This window comes from Crotalus tigris, unplaced genomic scaffold (assembly GCF_016545835.1).
Source record: "Crotalus tigris isolate CLP2741 ecotype Arizona unplaced genomic scaffold, ASM1654583v1 scf7180000018058.1502924, whole genome shotgun sequence".
Lineage (NCBI taxonomy): Eukaryota > Metazoa > Chordata > Lepidosauria > Squamata > Viperidae > Crotalus > Crotalus tigris.
Window position 1 is genome coordinate 181,690 of NW_024096801.1, and position 19,080 is coordinate 200,769.

Below are 19,080 nucleotides of genomic sequence, written 5' to 3' on the forward strand. Positions count from 1 at the left end.
GTTGTCAGCTTGAAGGATACCCAAGTATTTGTAGTACTCTTCCTCATCCAGACTCTTAATGTTATTTTCGTGGGGCATCTTGATTCCTTCAGTTTTCACTATTTTTCCTTGTTTGATAGTAAGTGTGGCACATTTGTCCAAGCCAAACTCCATTACAATATCTTGGCTATATATACGGACAGTGTTGAGCAGCGATTCTATTTCAGATGATGTTTTTCCATACAGCTTCAGATCATCCATGTAGAGGAGGTGGGATAGTCTAGCAGATGTTTTTGATGTTTGATAGCCATGTCCTGAGTTATTCAGTATTGTTGACAGAGGAAACAGTGCAATAACAAATAGTAATGGTGATAATGAATCTCCTTGAAATATTCCTCTCTTGATATTAACCTCTCCCAGCCTCTCACCATTGATCTGCAACTGTGTCTTCCATTGTGCCATCGATCTTTGCACAAATTTTCTGATGTTTCTACTGACTCCTGTTATTTCTAGGCACTTTATTATCCAATCATGTGGCAGAGAGTCAAATGCCTTTTTGTAGTCAATCCATGCCACATTCAGGTTGGTCTTCCTTCTCTTGCAGTTTTCCAAGATCATTTTGTCTATTAGGAGTTGATCTTTTGTTCCTCTGCTATTGGGGCGGTTTCCTTTCTGCTCAGGTGGAAAGAGATTGTTTTCAACTAGATGCTGTTGTACTGCATCAGCTACCACACCAGTTAGTAATTTGAAAGTTGTTGGTAAGCAGGTAATTGGCCTGTAGTTACCTGGTGTTGCCCCTTTTGCTGGATTTTTCATTATTAGGTAGGTTTTCCCAGTTGTTAGCCACTTTTCAATTTCTCCTCCTTGTAGTATATTGTTGAACTGTTTGGCAATGAGTGGGTGTATAACAGTTAGATGTTTCAACCAAAACCCATGCAGTTCATCTTCACCTGGTGCTGACCAATTTTTGATTTTCTTTGCTCTTTTTTCTACCATTTTTGTTGTTATTACTAGTTCTTTCATTTCAACTTCTGTTTTATTTGCATCCACCTCTTTTAACCAAGCCGCATCCTTGTTGTATTTCTTTGGGTTATCCCATATCTGCTTCCAGAACTGCACTGTTTCTTCCTTGTCAGGTACTGACTGATTCCTTGTAGTTTCTCCATTGATGGATTGGTAGAAACATTTCTGATTGGATTGAAATTGGAGGTTTTGCCTATAGTTTGCAATTCGAGCTTCATATCTACTGATTTTCCTGGCTATAGCTGTTATTTGTTGCTTTATTATTTCCAGTGCTTCCTTGATCTTCCTTGTTTCTAAGTGGTATTTCTTGATTAGGTATTCTTTGGTCTTCTTGTTCTTCAGCTTCTTTTCTTTCATCTGTTCTAGCTTGCTTGCATGTGATCTTAACTTGCTGATCTTATTTTCTAGTCTAACCTTCCATTTTTGTGGTGCACTGTTTGTTTGTTTTTCTTCTTTGTTGATTTTGCATCCCAGGTATTCAGTTATAACTGCAGCTGTGCTGTACATTAGTTGGTTTGTTTCTTGCAGTGAATTGGTGCTTATACTTGCTATTGCAGTATTTGCATCTTTTAATGCTTGTGCTAGCTGTTTCTTTGAAACAAGCTTCAATGCAGGCAGCCTTATTCTGTTGTTTTTGTGCTGTTCTAGATGCTCAGTTATTCTTTGTTTCAATTCTTTTATTTCTTTAGTTAGAAGGTTTTGTTCTTCCTGAGGAATAGGCGCCTGGTTTCCAAATGAGAACAGTTGTATATCTCTACTGGATTCTTTCACTGCCAACTCCCCCTGGTTTGCCTCTACATTCTGAATTACTTCTGGTAAGGCTTTGATTTCTTTGCCCTGGGTAAACCTTTGCAGTTCGTCCAATTCTGTTTCTGTGAATATTTTATTTCGTGTTATAAATCGGCGTTGATCTGCTAGTCTCTGTTCTGTTATTTCTGATTCTGGATGTTGTTCTTTCCAGAACTGGTGCATTCGTTTTAGATATCCTCTTCTTGTTGGACTTGATCTGTAGTAACAGATCATTATTTCTTTGTTTTCCATCACTGTGTATCTGCGACGGGTAAACACCTTTTCTTCCAGTAGTTCTGCAGCTGCTGGCCCTGGTTGCTCAGCCAACAGTCCTGAGTCCTGTAACCCATTTTTCACCAGATATCCAGGAACTCCAATATCTAGTGCGGACCTTGTTAACCCGGGCGACGTCCGAGCCGGTATGGCATTCTGCAATTTACGTCTCACCATATTTTTTATGGGAGAGACACTCTTTGTCAGACTCCTCTGATGAGACCTGTCCAGTATGGTTGAACCTCTGGCATAGCTCTCATCTTCCTCAGAGTACACAAGCCCCACAACCACGTCAAGGTAGTGCCTCACTGGGGGTTTATTATTATTATTATTATTATTATTATTATTATTATTATTATTATTATTATTATTATTATCGCACAGTCAGCCAGGTGTTCAGACTGGATTTGGCATTTTGTCTACCTATCGAGTTCTTACCCAGGACCTGGGATAGGCAGATGTGGATGTTTGATGGTATTACAGATATCGTTGCAGGATGGAAGCAGTTCCTAGTAAGGCCGCCTTTTGCAATTGATTAATAGCGAATTTGTCAATGCCAATGGTGTTCAAGTGGTGCTCCAGTTGTTTTTGGATTGCACCCAAGGAGCCTATTACTATTGGTACTACCCTTGCTTGCTTTTGCCACAGTCTTTTTATTTCTATTTGTAGGTCTTTGTATTTTGTTATCTTCTCCAGTTCTTTCTCGTCTATTCTGCTGTCTCCAGGCACTGCCACATCCACTATGCAGACTTTTTTGTCTTTCTTATCGACAATTGTTAAGTCTGGCGTGTTATGTTGCAGGTGCTTGTCTGTTTGAATTCTGAAGTCCCAGACCAGTTTAATTTTATCATTTTCTATGACTTTCTCTATTTTATGATCCCACCAGTTTTTGCTTACAGGCAAATTATATTTTTTGCAGATCTTCCAATGCACCATTGTTGCTACTTTGTCATGCCGCTGCTTGTAATCAGTTTGTGCAATCTTCTTGCAACAGCTTACCAAGTGGTCCACTGTTTCTTCAGCTTCTTTGCATAGGCGGCACTTACTGTCTGGTGCTGTCTTCTCAATTTTGACTTTGTATGCATTTGTCCTTAAGGCTTGGTCTTGTGCAGCCAGAATTAGTCCCGCGGTCTCTTTCTTCAATTTTCCTGCTCTTAGCCATTGCCAGGTTTTATTATTATCTGCTTTCCCAACTATTTTTTTCACGTATTGGCCATGTAGTGCTTTGTCTTCCATGCCTCTATTCTGTTCTTCATTTGAACTTTCTTGTAGGCCAGTTTGGTCTCTCCAATAGTCAGTAAGCCTTTGTGATATACTAATTTCAGTGCATCTTCATCATTGTTCTTCAGATATTCTTCCAAAGCCATTTTTTCTTCTTCAACCATCTGATGTACTTGTAGCATTCCACGCCCACCTATTTGCCTTGGTAGATAAAGTTATTATTATTATTATTATTATTATTATTATTATTAATAATAATCGTACAGTCAGCCAGGTGTTCAGACTGGATTTGGCATTTTGTCTACCTATCGAGTCCTTACCCAGGACCTGGGATAGGCAGATGTGGATGTTTGATGGTATTACAGATATCGTTGCAGGATGAAAGCAGTTCCTAATAAGGCTGCCTTTTGCAATTGACTAATAGCGAATTTGTCAATGCCAATGGTGTTCAATTGGTGCTCCAGTTGTTTTGGAATTGCACCCAAGGAGCCTATGACTATTGGTACTATCCTTGCTTGCTTTTGCCACAGTCTTTCTATTTCTGTTTGTAGGTCTTTGTATTTTGTTATCTTCTCCAGTTCTTTCTCTTCTATTCTGCTGTCTCAAGGCACTGCCACGTCCACTATCCAGACTTTTTTGTCTTTCTTATTGACAATTGTATCCCAAAGATGCTTTTTCATGAGACAACTGGACTTCCTTGTTGTTCTTTGAAGATGTTTTGCTTCTCATCCAAGAAGCTTCAAACATCTTCAGAGAAAAACCAGAAAGTCCAGTTGCCTAGTAAAAAAGCATCTTTGTGTTAACTATAACCTGGATGACTGAGAACCTCCATAGACAATGGGTTTCTATGTAAGTGTATCTTCATTTTTCAGGTTTCCTTCCTTCCTTCTTCCTTCCTTCCTTCCTTCCTTCCTTCCTTCCTTCCTCCCTTCCTTTCTTCTATCCATCCTCCTAGCCATATTTATTTTTTGCTCTCTCTTTTTTAATTGCAGAAAAATGTCTGAAAGATATGTAGATGTAATTATGCAGTACAAGTATAATTTTTCTTCAGATTGGAACTACTTTATTTCTGAAATTAGTCTAAAGGAGAAAAGTCTGTGTCCAGAATTACAATGAATATATCATCTTAATTAGACTTACCTTAAAATAATATTACCTCTCAATATGTCACCAAAATTCTGCACTGAAAATTTCAAGCAAAACCCTTGTCACAGAAATATAAAGTCGCATCAAATGTTGCACTGTAAACAATTATACCGAACCTATATGGTTCACTGTAGCTCATATAGTTATGAGCTACAGATATTCAGTATTTATTCATCTCGCAGAATTGCTACTAATCTTATCAGTGTCTTTCACTTAAACCCAGCTCTCAAAGTTGTTTTGATTATATAAAAACATAGACATTAACTTAAACTCTGTGAAATCAGAGTTTAAATCTATGTATCAGATTAAAATTGAAGAGAGAGAATCTGAGAAAGAGAAGTTTGAGCATTTGCTGATTGGTTATCTTTTTTCTCCTCTAAGTAACCTTAACTGGTCCATTTACATCTGTGAAAGTAAGAAGACTTTTCAGAGTACAGAGTTTGGTTTCCAGGCCAGCTTACTTACATAGCACCTCTAGTTTTAGAATGTAGCTTGGCTTGGCATTTTCTCTGCAAGAAACCTGTGTTTAGGTAGAAATCTGTGGACCATTGGTATCAGTATTAAGCAGACACCAAGGGAGGTGGAAAAGGGTTGTTTGCACTCCAAATTGAGAGGTAGGTTCACTTTTTCTTTGTGAAAAAAAATGCTGATGTGGCATTGGATGCGCTGTTTGCTCCTGAGCAATGATACTAGAACTCCTGCTGAGACAAAATCTCACACTTAGGGGGCCCAGCTCTCAAAAATATAGAAACAGTGTTTAGATCACTTGGAGGTCAAAACCACTTGCCCAGTTAATTTGTAAACAACTGTGTAGGATAGCAATGCCCCTCACTACAGTGTCCAGCAGGTGCATCAAGAAAACTGCATGATGTTCCAATCATTAGAACTGATTATTATTATTTTATTAAATTTATTTGGGCTTAATCTGGAGTTTGCAAGCTCTCTCCAGCATGAGGAACAATTTAAATTCAGGGGATTAGGAAACTTGGTTTCCCTAGATCTGGACTGAAAATATCTAGATGACTTCTAGATGACAGCAAAGAGATACCTAAAGCTTTCTGATGTCATCCAGACTTTTGCAGCCCAGATCTGGTTACTTAATATATTTACAATTTCTTCAACTGCTGTATTTATTACTGTGACTCAATGGTATGTCCTGCGTAAGCTGCAATACCACATTAATATTTCTTAAAACATTTTTAGATCACAAAAGCATTATAATTCTAATCTTATTGATCAGTGAAAGTTAAACTGAATAAAGTGGTATAAAACAACCACACAGACACAGGCATACATGACAGCCTCAAACTGGACAGATACCCTAATACAAGAGGAATAGGGTTAGCTCTTTCTTACAATATGTACAGAAAAAGTAGACAGAAGTTTGTATGCTAATCTCCCTTTTTCAAATAATATCTTTACAACTAGCTAGAATTGGTGTTATGGTTAAGGAGCCAGGCTAGAAATCAGTTCACGATGATTTTTGAATTCTAGTCCTGTCTTAGACATGAATTTGGGTCAATCCCTTTCTCTCAACCCAACCCATGTTACAGGATTGTTGTTGTGAGGAAAATAGGAGAAAGAAAGAATATTGGGTATGTCCATTGACTTATTTATAAAAAAAATAATAAAGACAGGATATAAATACATTTTTCCTTTGAACAATTTCAGTGCAAAAAAAAAAGAAAATCAAATATATTTAATAATGCCCATGTTACTGTAAATAAGGCAATGAATAAGTCTTATTTTTCACTTCACTAAATATAACTGTCCTAAACAGTACTTTAAAAAAAAAAAAAAGGTGCCAGTACTCACACACATCATACAACCCGTCTTGCCTACTCCTACAAGGTTTACCTTTGTAGTTGAAAAAAAAAAACCCTTCAATTTTTAGTGTAACTAAAAGACTAGGATTTTGTTCAAGGTAAGTTAATACTATTAATGTTACTATGCACTGTGTGGCTTTAAATGACAAGAAAGCATTTTATTAATCTTTTGGGATATTTACCACTGGCATACCCATTTAGTTTAATGAGTGGAAATGTCAGCTTTCTATGTGGAATGAAATTGGCCCAATAAAACAAAATTTGGTTGCTTGTAAAAGATTGAATTATTTTTAAGAAGTTGTCAAACAAGGTGGAAAAATTTACATTTGGATATTGATTTGAAACAAACTAAAGTTGAAACTTTGTCAGTGAACAGATTACTTTTAATTTACCTTTAAGTGAAACCCAATTTAATAAATAGATCTGATTAAACTTCATACTGTAGGTCTACCTTTACATCTGACCAATACATAATTAATATATATTATTATTAATAACAATACCTCCAAATCACAAGACATTGGCTTTATTCTTATTCTTCCCCTCTGCAGTTTGAATATAAAGTATAAAAGACTAAAAAGAGATTTTTGTAGACATCCCAGCCTTTGAACTACCCAAGGAACCAAAACAGCAAAGTTTTGCTGTCAAGCAAGCTTCCACACCAGACATCTTCTATCTCTCACTTCACCTCTTTTTAACCTCACATCCCATCTTCTGTAAGGAAAGGCAAAAGGCTCACTCACACTCTTGTGAAAGATGGCCTCCATGTTTATGGGTCTCCCACCACCACCATCGGCTTACACACCACATGGTCTGACCCAGCCAATCAAGCCACACTCTAGCTGTGATGCTCTGGTGCCTCATGGCTCCTCCTAGAGGAGGCAGACAGTGGCGGAGGGGACCCTGCTCATACCATACCACCAGGAGAGCATTTTCAAAAGCAAACAAGGATAGGAAGGGCAACAATAGGAAAAGAACGTGACTCTGGAAAGTCCGTCAAAAAAAAGTGTCGGAACCCCATTTCAGTGTGTTCTATTAAAAAAAAGCCCTGGTCCTAAATATATAAATAAATGAAGACACAATGCAGGGAAATAAAATTGCAAAAACAATAGAAATTTTTAAGAGGGAGAATTGTAATTGCCTTTCTCATACATGTTTTCTGATTTGCATAGCCTTTTCTCCAGAAATTTTGTTCAACACAGGAAAATTCTTACAATTGGGTAAACATAACATTAAATCTTTATAGACTAAGAGTTATTTAACTGGATACATTTTGTCTAGAACAAAACCTTCACACACACCCCTTAGTTAAATATGATGTAAAAGCAGAGCCTATTTATCTTGCTTTTGGCTCAGGTAACAGAAAAAGGCTTATTTGAATCTGCTATCAGAAATTCACTTAACATAAATCCTGCGCATTGTATTAAGAGACATAAGTCAACTAAACAACTATCAGCTTTTACATGTGTTCTTTTCCACTCACTTAAGCTGGAACAAGATATTTTTGTGACATGAAAGATGGCTTAAGCATTTTTCCTCACGTACCAATTCCAAGATAAACATATCACCTTTTCCGCTATAGTTTCTCATTCTACTATTGTTCCCTCTCAGTTCTCAGCTGTTGCAGGCTAAAGTACCATTTTAATCTCTGTATTACACTATCGCTAGGAGGTGTTGATAGATAGATCTTCTGTGAATATATCTAATCCATTTCTGGTCCCAATTATCTTTTTAGCTTTGTCAGCATACTATAACAACAAAATTTTCCTTTCCCCCCCTCTTTTTTGCTCTTAATGATGGATAGTGATGCTCAGGTTTGATTCTTGTTTGTTTTGATTTCCCAGATGAGGTTTTTGTTAAAAACAAAACAAAATGATCTCTCCCTGCCCCTGTTTTTGTCTCCTGTGGCTGAACTTCTGTGGAGATAGGAAAATTACAATCCTACACAGACCATGGGCTTTGCTCATGCCTCAAAATAAGTATGACTATGATCAGAAAGTCATAGTTAATTCTCAAGTAGGATTAGATGTGTTCAATAATGAGAGCTCTGGGTATTAATCTATGCACAACTGTGAAGTTCACTGAATAACTTGTGTACCATCACTCTTTTTCAGTCTAATCTATCTTATAATATGGTTATAAAGTTAAAGAAAGGAATTATGAATGCAGCCTTGAATTCTTAAGGAAGAAGCTCATGCTATAAATATATAAATAAGAATATTTAGTAATTGTATACAGTAAGATCTGATGATTAAATGCTGCATGGAATTTTCTTGCAGAAATTCACTAAGTGATAAAATATAAAATCTACTTTTTCAAGCAAAGGACCTTCAGTTAATCATGTTAATTTGCTTTGCTCTTCCCAACTCCTTGTGTTCCACCAGCACAATCCTGGAAGAATAAGATATTGATATTCTTGCAACAAAAACATCTCCACCGAGCTTTCACCAAGCTTCTCATCCCCACTTTTATGTTGAGCTGCCTGTCTCTGCAATATGGTCCCTCTTTCCTTGGGTTTGTCAAGAGCCCAATTTTTATGTGAACTGGCCTTTATAATTTTTAAATTATAAAGTACTAAAAAAATCAAACCTATTGAATAGTACATCAGGCTATTTCATTCACATAGCTGTTATTTTATATTTTCCTGAAATTATCATCCTTAAAATTAATGTTCAGTTAGATAAGATTTGGATGGAACCTTATCTGTTCACTGAATGTGGAACAGGCACCATACTAAAGCCAATTTATTAATGGACAAATTAAAAGTATTAGCAGGCTTTAAGTTTAATAAACAAAAGACAAAGACGTTAACAAAAATAGAAAATCAAACACAACTGATAAGTAAAATGGATTTTAAGATTGCAAAGAAGGTAAATTATCTGAATGTCACCATAATAAATATGAACTGCATATTATTTCACAATAACTTTATTAAGACATAGTATAAATATAAAATTTCAAATATGTTAAGACATGGACTGAAGTTAAAAAAGATACGTTAAAAAAACAGTTGCCTTATGACCAGATGGGTGGCAAATAAATTTAATAATATTCCAGGTCCTTCAGAAGTATTCAGCAGACAGACAAAAATGCCAAATCCAGTGTGCGCATTTGGCTGACTGTAGTATGTGATAAAAATGAGGGTCTTGCCTAGAATTTTTTTTTCTGACAATAATTCATTTGGCAATTCATGTACCATTTTAAAAATGGCAGAAGTTATATCTAAATGTATGTACAAGTGAAAAAACATGAGTTAGATATAAGGTGTTACAAGATGCAAAAAGTAGTACTGAGTTTACCTGATTTAAAACTGTATTTTGAAGTTTGCTATTTAGGTTTAGATGAAAGAGTGGATGCTTCTGAGGAACAGAACACTTTGGAATTAGAAGGACATGACCTGAGATTTGGGTAGCATAATACTTGTAGTGCATATAATAATAGTAATAATAATAATAATAATAATAATAACAACAACAACAGCGATGATGATGATGTTGGAAGGGACCTTGGAGGTCATCTAGTCCAACCCCCTGCTCAGGCAGGAAACCCTATACCATTTCAGACAAATGGCTGTCCGGTCTCTTCTTAAAAACTTCCAGTGTTGGAGCATTCACTACTTCTGGAGGCAGGTCATTCCACTGGTTAATTGTTCTAATTGTCAGGAAGTTTCTCCTTAGTTCTAGGTTGCTTCTCTACTTGATTAGTTTCCATCCGTTGCTTCTTGTCCTGCCTTCAGGCGCCTTGGAAAATAGCTTGACTCCTCTTCTTTGTGGCAGCCCCTGAGATATTGGAACACTGCTATCATGTCTCCCCTCGTCCTTCTCTTCGTTAAACTAGACATACCCAATTTCAACAACCATTCCTTATATGTTTTAATCTCCAGTCCCCTAATCATCTTTGTTGCTCTTCTCTGTACTCTTTCTAGAGTCTCAGCATCTTTTTTACATAGTGGTGACCAAAGCTGGATGCAGTATTCCAAGTGTGGCCTTACCAAGGCATTGTAGAGTGGTATTAATACTTCACGTGATCTTGATTCTATCCCTCAGTTAATGCAGCCTAGCATTGTGTTGGCTTTTTAAAATGTATACATTGATTCAGAAGATTGAAACCCATACTTTTTCTTTTTGGATTATTGGACAAACATTTCAAAAAAGTTATGAAACTTTGTTTTTGTACATGACAACTGCAGCAAGAGTGTTGTATGCCCAAAGATAGAAAGGTTCAGCAACTACCAACGATGGACTAATGATTGATGAACTTGCTAAACTTCTTTGATCAGAAAAAACAGTTACTTCTTTGATCAGAAAAAAAAAACAGTTATCTACATTTATTGCTAACTGGAACTCTCTTATAGACTTTTTTTCTTGAAAAACAGAAAAACAGGAAATGATTTATGGTTTTGATGGTTAGACAAGATAAGTTATATAAAGAAGAGAGCTATAGTTTAACTATAGCATAAGAGGTAAATTTATAGTTGTTCCTGTAATTGCTATAAAGAAGAATGGAAGCTACTTTGTACTGTATGTTTTTTCTCTTTTCTTTTCTTTTTCTATTGTTTTTGCATTTTAGCATTCTCTTTTATTTCTTTATTTTTCTTTTTTTCTTACATATATTAGTTTTTATTGGTTTTGTCTTCATTTCAAAAATCTTTAATAAAGATGATATAAAATATATACTAGAAAAAGTAAAAATAAGCATTGTGTTGCATCTTGGTCTGCTGTAGGTGATTTTACTGATGATGTGCAATAAAAATACTTTACAAAGAAATAATGAATCAAAAGAAATTGTAACCTTCATTTTGTACTAAGGTATTCATAAAATAAAATACAGTTTAACAAGAATTTTGCATATTTTCTCTGTTATTTTCATGAAATGTTACATATAATACTGGCCTTTATATGTTCCCAGTATTTATTTGTGTATTTGTTTGTTTCAGGAAAAGTCTATTCAGGAAGAAAGAGAAGAATAGAAGTACAATAAATTAGAGGAAATCAATGTGTTTGGTTCTTGGCTCAAGTATCAGTAAAAATAATTTTACACTGAAATTCTCTAATTAATGAATTCTGAAGAATTTTGTTATTCCTGGGTGCATTTCAGGGACTAGGAATATGTAAATTATGAATAATCACAGTCATTGTGCAATGTAATTTTCATAACATTTTATAATGCTTTGTTGATAGGAGTTGAGTTTTTAAATTTTCCATAGACCATAATATTCACCTAACCACATAATGTAGTTATTATGCACTGATTTTTTTAAAAAAAAATTACTAGCATAACATTCTGAACTTCAGTGAATTGACAATTGCAATGTTTATTGATAGAAAGATGTGCAATTGGTGCATCTAAAATTTAAAACTTGTATACTTTTAACTGAAAGTAAATTCCATTAAATGCAGTAGAAGCAAACAATTCTGATGTGACACATATCTGTATACATGATGGAGAAATCAGTGGTTCAATGAAATTGGTTATACAGATGGCTTAATCTTACTTTAGGGATGCCCCAAAGTATTATCTCCCAAATGCATTGGGAGATTTGTGTAGCAATTGTTGAATGAGTTGTAGAATCCATCTATGTTCATGTGTATAAAATTTTTAACAGTTTGCATATAATTTATTACTCAGGTGAAAATGCATTATAGAATAAAACAGATCAGTCACAACAAATATAGAATCTTTTTGCAAAATGGGTCCTTCTTGCAGAGATAATAGGAAGCAGTTGCATTTTAACATAAATGGCAAACATTCTGGAAATGTTTTGCTTAAGTACCCAAACCTTTCATTTGAAATAAATTATTCAGACAAGTATCAATTTAAGAATATGCAGTTGGCTCAGGTGCATAAAGTAAATTTGTGCTGAATGCAAAATACTACATATTTAAAGCATTTGTATGTTTGCGTTGGTTTTAGCTAATAAAATTTAAAAAGCATCCTACTTGTCCTGCAGAAAGACAAGAAAAAAGTGGGAGACTGGTTTCTTTATGTCTGATCTCCCAGACCTTACCTTGATCTGGGAGGCACTTCTGGGCCAGTGCTGGAGTGGAAGGCTCATGTGGAAACATAGCGGCAGACCATTCTCCTGTTGCTGTTTGCTTCTCGTGTACTATGGCATTCATCTGTCCAGGTGTCATTGTTCCTGGTTCAGACTTGGAACTTTTGCTGAGACCCAAGCTGTATTTCCAGGATGTGTAAACAATTGTAAAATAGGTTTTCTCTCTCGGATTTTTCTCTTTGCTCAGTCTGCTGGTTGCTCCTAAAAAAGCTGAGGCTGCCCTGGCTGGTTATAATCTCTCCACTGTGAGGAGAAGGGAACATGTGTCACAGCCTCAGACACAAGCCGGGCAAGCATCCAAAGATAGGCTGGGAAGGCTAGAGGAGGGTGGTGAGATAACAGCAACAATGCACAGTGCCAGAGCTGAGTCCAAGCCTTACACCTCTGCACAGTTGGAGGTCAAGCATCGCATACCTTTAAAGCCTTCAGCCCATAAAGGATGGGAACTCAGATGGAGGGATGAAATCTGGATGCCTCGATATGGAGAAACAGATCCATGCAGTAATAAAAGGAAATACAAACTTTCAGGGACAGCAATATTAATTCTATTTCAGAGACTGGAGTAGTACACATTAACTTCTGAGTTAATTACTACTGTAGTTCAGAGTACACAAACAGTTTGGAAGTTCATATGACTTCTTCTCCTAAGCAGTTATTTTCAGGTGAAAAAAAAATCATATCTAAAACCATGAATAATACCCAAGTAAAGTAAAGCTGCAGATGAATCCACTGAATTAATATTAGGTGTTTCTGAGAGAATTTGATGTAAAACATGGGGACTTTCTTTAGTAAAGTTAGACTTCTGACTAATTACACATATGCATCCATCTAGTTTTCTTGGCCATGGCATGAAAGTGGTTTGACATTGCCTTTTTCCAGGTTATTTTTTCAACTTGGCAGAATAATCTGCAGCTCAGGATTTCCTGCTCTCTCATCTAACTATTAACTATGTCCAACTCTCCTTAACATTTTTAAGTTAAATCAAGGATGGCTGTGAGATGCTACTGCTATAGATGATATTTCTGTTACTAAGTCAGAATCTTGCTTCTGTGTGTAGATATAATAATTACTGCTTAGGACCAATTCTCAGGATTCTCCCTTTTCTTTTAAAATTAAACTAAACTTGGCTCATCACCACTTCTTTATCAAGATTATGATCTGTAACAAGGATATACAGATGGTCCTTGTTTAATGACTGCCTTGCATAGTGACCTTTCACAATTGTGGTAGTGATGAGAAAGTAGTTATATAACCAATCCTTGCATTTACAACTGCACGTTGGTAAAGCAAAGGACAGCTGAAGTAAGATTGTAAGCACAATTGCAGTTTCACTAAAGTTTTCTTAATTATGAAATTGCCACTCCCAGTTACTGTTGTTAGATGAGGTTTACCTGTAATATTTTATCATAATACCTGCCTCAGTTCCTGAGGTAATGCAGCAATTCACTATTTAAAAATTATGGATCATAAAAAGAATTATTTATATAGCAACTATTTTATTTATTTTGCCATTGTTTCTTCATCTCGTGATGTTTTTGTCTATTTTTGTCTATTTTTCTTGGTTTTAAAATGTTTAACAATTGTAAACTGCCCAAAGTCCAGTGGTGGGATTCAGCCAGTTCACATCACTTCAGCAGAACCAGTAGTTATTTTTTTGTTGCTCAGGCCCAGAATGGACTTCCGGAAGCGGCTTCCGCACAGAGAACCGGTTGTTCACATATTTGAATCCCACCATTGCCAAAGTCTCTGGGTGTCAGGCTGCATATAAATTTAATAAATTATTTTTGTTGTTTTCTGACATAAATTTAATAAATTATGTCAGACAGACATTTAGACTGGATCTGGCATTTTATCCACCTATTGAGTCCTTCTCAAGGAATTAGGATATGCAGATTTGTTTAATAATGTTAAAGGTACTGTTGCAGGATATAACCTGTTCCAAGTAAAGCTGCATTTTGCAACAGGATTGGTCTATGTAACATTTAAATGTTAGAATTTTTAAAAGAAAGCAGTAGAAGTTGTCAGAACAATGATTCAGGTCTGAAGGTATCTGCATGTTGCATTATTTCTTCAGGAAAACCTTTACAAATTTATATTATGTGAAAATGCTGATCCTTTTTTTGCCAGAAGAGCCACTCAAATACTCCTATTCACTGAGAAGTATTGAATCTGTACCTGTCAAACTCAGTTATCCCATGTAACTGAGTAAGATAATTTTAAATCATTTTAAAGTGAAAAGTTTATATTATATTATGGACACTTGGCATTCATAAGAATAATTTGGAAGAATTTACTATATATATATATATATGTTTTCTGAGGTTTTCGCGGGTGTTTGTATGTAGGTCTTTGGTTGTTCGGGTTTTCTCCCGCGTAAAATTGGAAGTGTCTTGGCGACGTTTCGACGAAGTCCCATTCGTCATCTTCAGGCTGGTGTTTTCAGCTTCATGCTTTGAGCAACATTGCTGCTCGAAGCACGAAGCTGAAAACACCAGCCTGAAGATGACGAATGGGACTTCGTCGAAACGTCGCTAAGACACTTCCAATTTTACGCGGGAGAAAACCCGAACAACCAAAGACCTACATATATATATATATATATATATATATATATATATATATATATATATATATATATATATAGTGATTGTAAATTTGTTTCCTGTATGTTCGGTGCCACCGAGCCTCCATCCTGGTTCATGTATAGAGCCAAGGCTTCTGCTAGTCATTAATCCTAGGACATTGTTCCGTGTTTTCATTTATTTACTTCCCTTTAAATGGAAACCTAAGGAAAAGGTTTGCTTGAAATGGTCTATCTAAATTTGTCATTCTTGTTTGGGAAAGAATGTTGGATTAGGGTATTTGGACCATGGCCAAACACCAATGATTGCTCCTTTTATTATCAAGGGAAATTTCTAAATGAAATAACTCTGAATGTTTTTTATACAGTGGGTAACAGTAGGTGTGAACTTAAATGGACTCCAGAAGATGGTAGATGACAGGAAGACCTGGAGGAACGTTGTCCATGGGGTCACGATGGGTCGCAATTAACAACAACAACATTCTGAAACTTATGCTGGAATGCAGGTTTTTTTATACATCTGTCATTTATATGTGAGTAAAATAGGTAAATGGAAAAACATTATGTCAATATAGAAATGAATATCTCATATATGACAATATTTTTTATTTGTTGATCTGGGTCAGCTCTAATGTGACTTGACCCCAATACATTGAATCTAAGTAATCACAATCCCTTCTATATTTTGAGTTGAAGGAAAATGGAAATATGCATAGATATGGAGCCATATTACTTGATTTACCAAATTGTCTTTTTCTGTGTCAATTCACAAGTCTTTCTAGGTTAAAAAAAAAAGGGGGGGGGGACAGTCTTCTTTAAAAGAAAGTTATTTCTTCCTAAAATAAAATGTTGCATTTATAGAGTAATTCAGGATTTGCAATAATGTAAAATGTAATTCTGAGTATAAACCATCTTTCAAATTGATTGATCTTGTTTGTAATCCATAAATATTCTATAAGCAGTTTGTCATTATTTTTTTTAAAAAAATAGTTGATTTTATCCAGGAATGTTTATTTTTTTATAAAATATTTCAGATAAAGGCTTTGTACTCAAGTCTGTACTTAGCATGCAATGATGATTTTGTTAATGCCAATGGTGGTAATAATAATAATAATAATAATAGTAGTAGTAGTAGTAGTAGTAGTAGTAGTAGTAGTAGTAGTAGTAGAAGAGTTGGACGGAACCTTGGAGGTCTTCTAATCCAACCTGCTGCTCAGGCAGGAAACCCTATACCATTTCAGACAAATGACTGTCCACTTTCTTCTTACAAACTTCCAGTGTTGGAGCATTCACAACTTCTGGAGGCAGATTGTTCCACTGATTAATTGTTCTAACAGTCAGGAAATTTCTCCTTAGTTCTAGGTTGCTTCTCTACCTGATTAGTTTCCATCCATTGCTTCTTGCCCTGCCTTCAGGTGCTTTGAGGAATAGCTTGACTCCCTCTTCTTTATGGCAACCCCTGAGATATTGAAACATTGCTATCATATCAAGTGTTCCAGTGGTGCTCCAATTATTTTGGAATTGCACCAAATATGCCTTTTATTATTGGTACTATCTGTGTTTTCTTTTGCCATGGTCTATATACCTCTATTTGCAGATCTTTTTATTTTGTGATTTTCTCTAGTTCTCTTCTCCTGTCTCCAGATACTGCCACATGCAACATCCAGATGGTTGTGTCTTGCTTATCAACAGTTATTAAGCTTGGGGTGTTATGTGGCAGCTTCTTCATTTTCTATTACTTTGTAATTTTGTATCCAATGCTGGAATTGCCTAGGTGTTAATTGGCTTGGTGACATTTCCTCCACTGAGTTTGGACTTTAAGTTCTTCACTCTCACTTCTAAACTTCATGACTTCAGTGTGTTTGATGTTGTCAGCTTGAAAGATGCCCAGGTATTTGTAGTAATCATCTTCATCCAGATTTTTGATGTTATTTTCATAGAGCATCTTGATTGTAGTTCATCACATAGTCAGCCAGATGTTTGGACTAGATTTTTTTTTTTACCTATCAAATCCTTTCCAAAGTTCTGGGATATGTAGAGTTGCTATTTGATGCTGTTGTTATTATTATCTAAAAAGCTTATGAACTAAGGTTATTGAACTAGCATTGTTTAATTATATTAAAAATAATTTTGTTTTGTTTTTTTCTTTCAGGTTGAACTGGTGGAAAAATTTTCTATGGAATAGTAATAGAATTTAATAGTGTAGCGAAAATAAGTGACTTATTTGTATCTGTCAATTCACAAGCATTTTTCCTAACAGCATTTTTGCAGTTTGACTTGAATTAAATGTGAGTTTTACAAAATGAAAAACCCAGTTTTGAAATAAAATCATGTGCAAATGGCAAAGAAAATGAGGTGCTATATTCCACTGACAAGATTGTTAAAATTTCTGAATAATATTGAACAAATATTTAAAAATGAAGGAAATATTTGAGTTCAGAATTCACAAATGAGAACTTTGGGAAACAAGTTGCCATGATTATCAAGTAAAGAAAAAAGAATTTATTATTATATCATAATAATGCTTCAGAACTGATATTTTGACTTCAATGAAAATAGTGATTACAGGGCAAGTAAATTCGAGTGTTCTCCAAATATCAAATGAGTTCTTTGTGGGATAGCATAGCTTTATCTAGAAAAACTGAGAAAGAACTTCAAGAACTTCATAGTATATGAGTTTACTATGCCGAAAAATATGGGGCCAACAGCCAAGCATTTATGCCTATGGATACCCCAAAAATAAGATACAAGGAATAGAATTGACTAGGTCAGAACATTAAATTAAGCCACAGCTATTGAATAACTAGTGATATATTTCATAAACACTGAGGTATAAATCACTATTCATAAACTGCAATTGTAGAATTCATATATCATGCTAAGCCAAAATCAAATAAATCACAATATAGCTTAGCACAAAATGTAAATCCAGAGAAAATAAAAGGAACGCGCACACACACGCACACACACACACACACACGTGTGTGTGTGTCTCCCTGAAAGTAAGACCTACCCTGAAAATAAGCCCTAGCTTGATTTTTTGAAATAGGCTTAATATAAGACCTACCTCAAAAATAAGCCCTAGTTTTGGGACAGACGCACATCTAAAAATCAAGCTAGTACAGGGATGGGAGGGTGGAACTGCCCCTGCTTATCTTTGCAGCCAGGCCTCCCATGAATCATCACCTGCCTCACCTTGCCAGCCCACTTCTGCAGCGCCTCCCCCCACCCCCGGCCTGCATTTCATCATCAAAGGCCTTCAGGAAAGGCTTCTGCAGCCAAGAACCAAGCTACAGATTCAATCCATTGCTAAGTTCTTGGCTGCAGAGGCCTTTCTGGAAGGCCTGTAATGGTAAAATGCAGGCTGGGGTGTGCTGCCCACATCAATTTGGAGTTCCATGCTCAGCTGCAGAGGCATTTCCTTCAGCAGCAGAAGTGGGCCAGTGGGTGGGGCTGTCAGTGTCGCCATCGTGAGGTGAAACCATGGAAAAGACACTCCCCGAAAATAAGACTTGATGCCTCTTTTGGAGACAAAAAAAAAATTATTACCCAGTCTTATTTTCAGGGAAACACAGTATATATAAACATAAGGCATTATTTTTTACTTAGTGGATTTTACTCTTCTTTAAATTATTCAATATTCTCTATTTTCAAATAAAGATTTTTATTATTGTACTGTAGTCATTATGTTATATTTTTATTATAATTCTGATTTTAAATCTTCCTCTATATTATTTAAATTCCAAAAGTCTTTTGTTAATTGCTGACCTCAAAAAGTATAAAAGAATTAAGTACAGAATACTTATAACACTTAAAAATTAATTTTTTTTTAGTTGAAGAAGACTTTAAAAAAAATAAGGAAGCCCTTAGTTAAGCTAATTTCCTGATCCCTACGTTGAAATGCTTGTTTGTCATTGTTTATTGTGGGAATTTTGGGGGGTTTCCACTTAAACCCTGGAATTCTCTGGTGGTCTTTCATTTATGTACAAGCAGATCCAACTCCGAGTAACTTTGGAACACTAACAAGGAGGACCAGGAGTAGAAGGGAGTGTCCGTATTTGTCTGTTGTTTTAATTTTGTATTTTGAACACCCTAAATATTTGCAGATTACAGAAATCCAAGGAAACCCAACATAATGTATGAAACCTGAGTATGATTACAGATAAAGGTGAAATAAATTATTATAT

General features: G+C 35.6%; 1 protein-coding gene across 1 annotated transcript in view; it reads right to left on the bottom strand.

Moving 5' to 3' along the window:
• The window catches only part of SBK3 (SH3 domain binding kinase family member 3), a 35,102-nt gene extending 22,297 nt beyond the window's left edge, over positions 1 to 12,805 (bottom strand). Inside the window, exon 1 of the mRNA XM_039347276.1 lies at positions 12,265 to 12,805. Coding sequence (XP_039203210.1) covers positions 12,265 to 12,391 — 127 coding nt within the window. The 5' untranslated portion in view covers positions 12,392 to 12,805. The remainder of the gene's footprint in view (positions 1 to 12,264) is intronic.
• Positions 12,806 to 19,080: the final 6,275 nt, after the last annotated feature.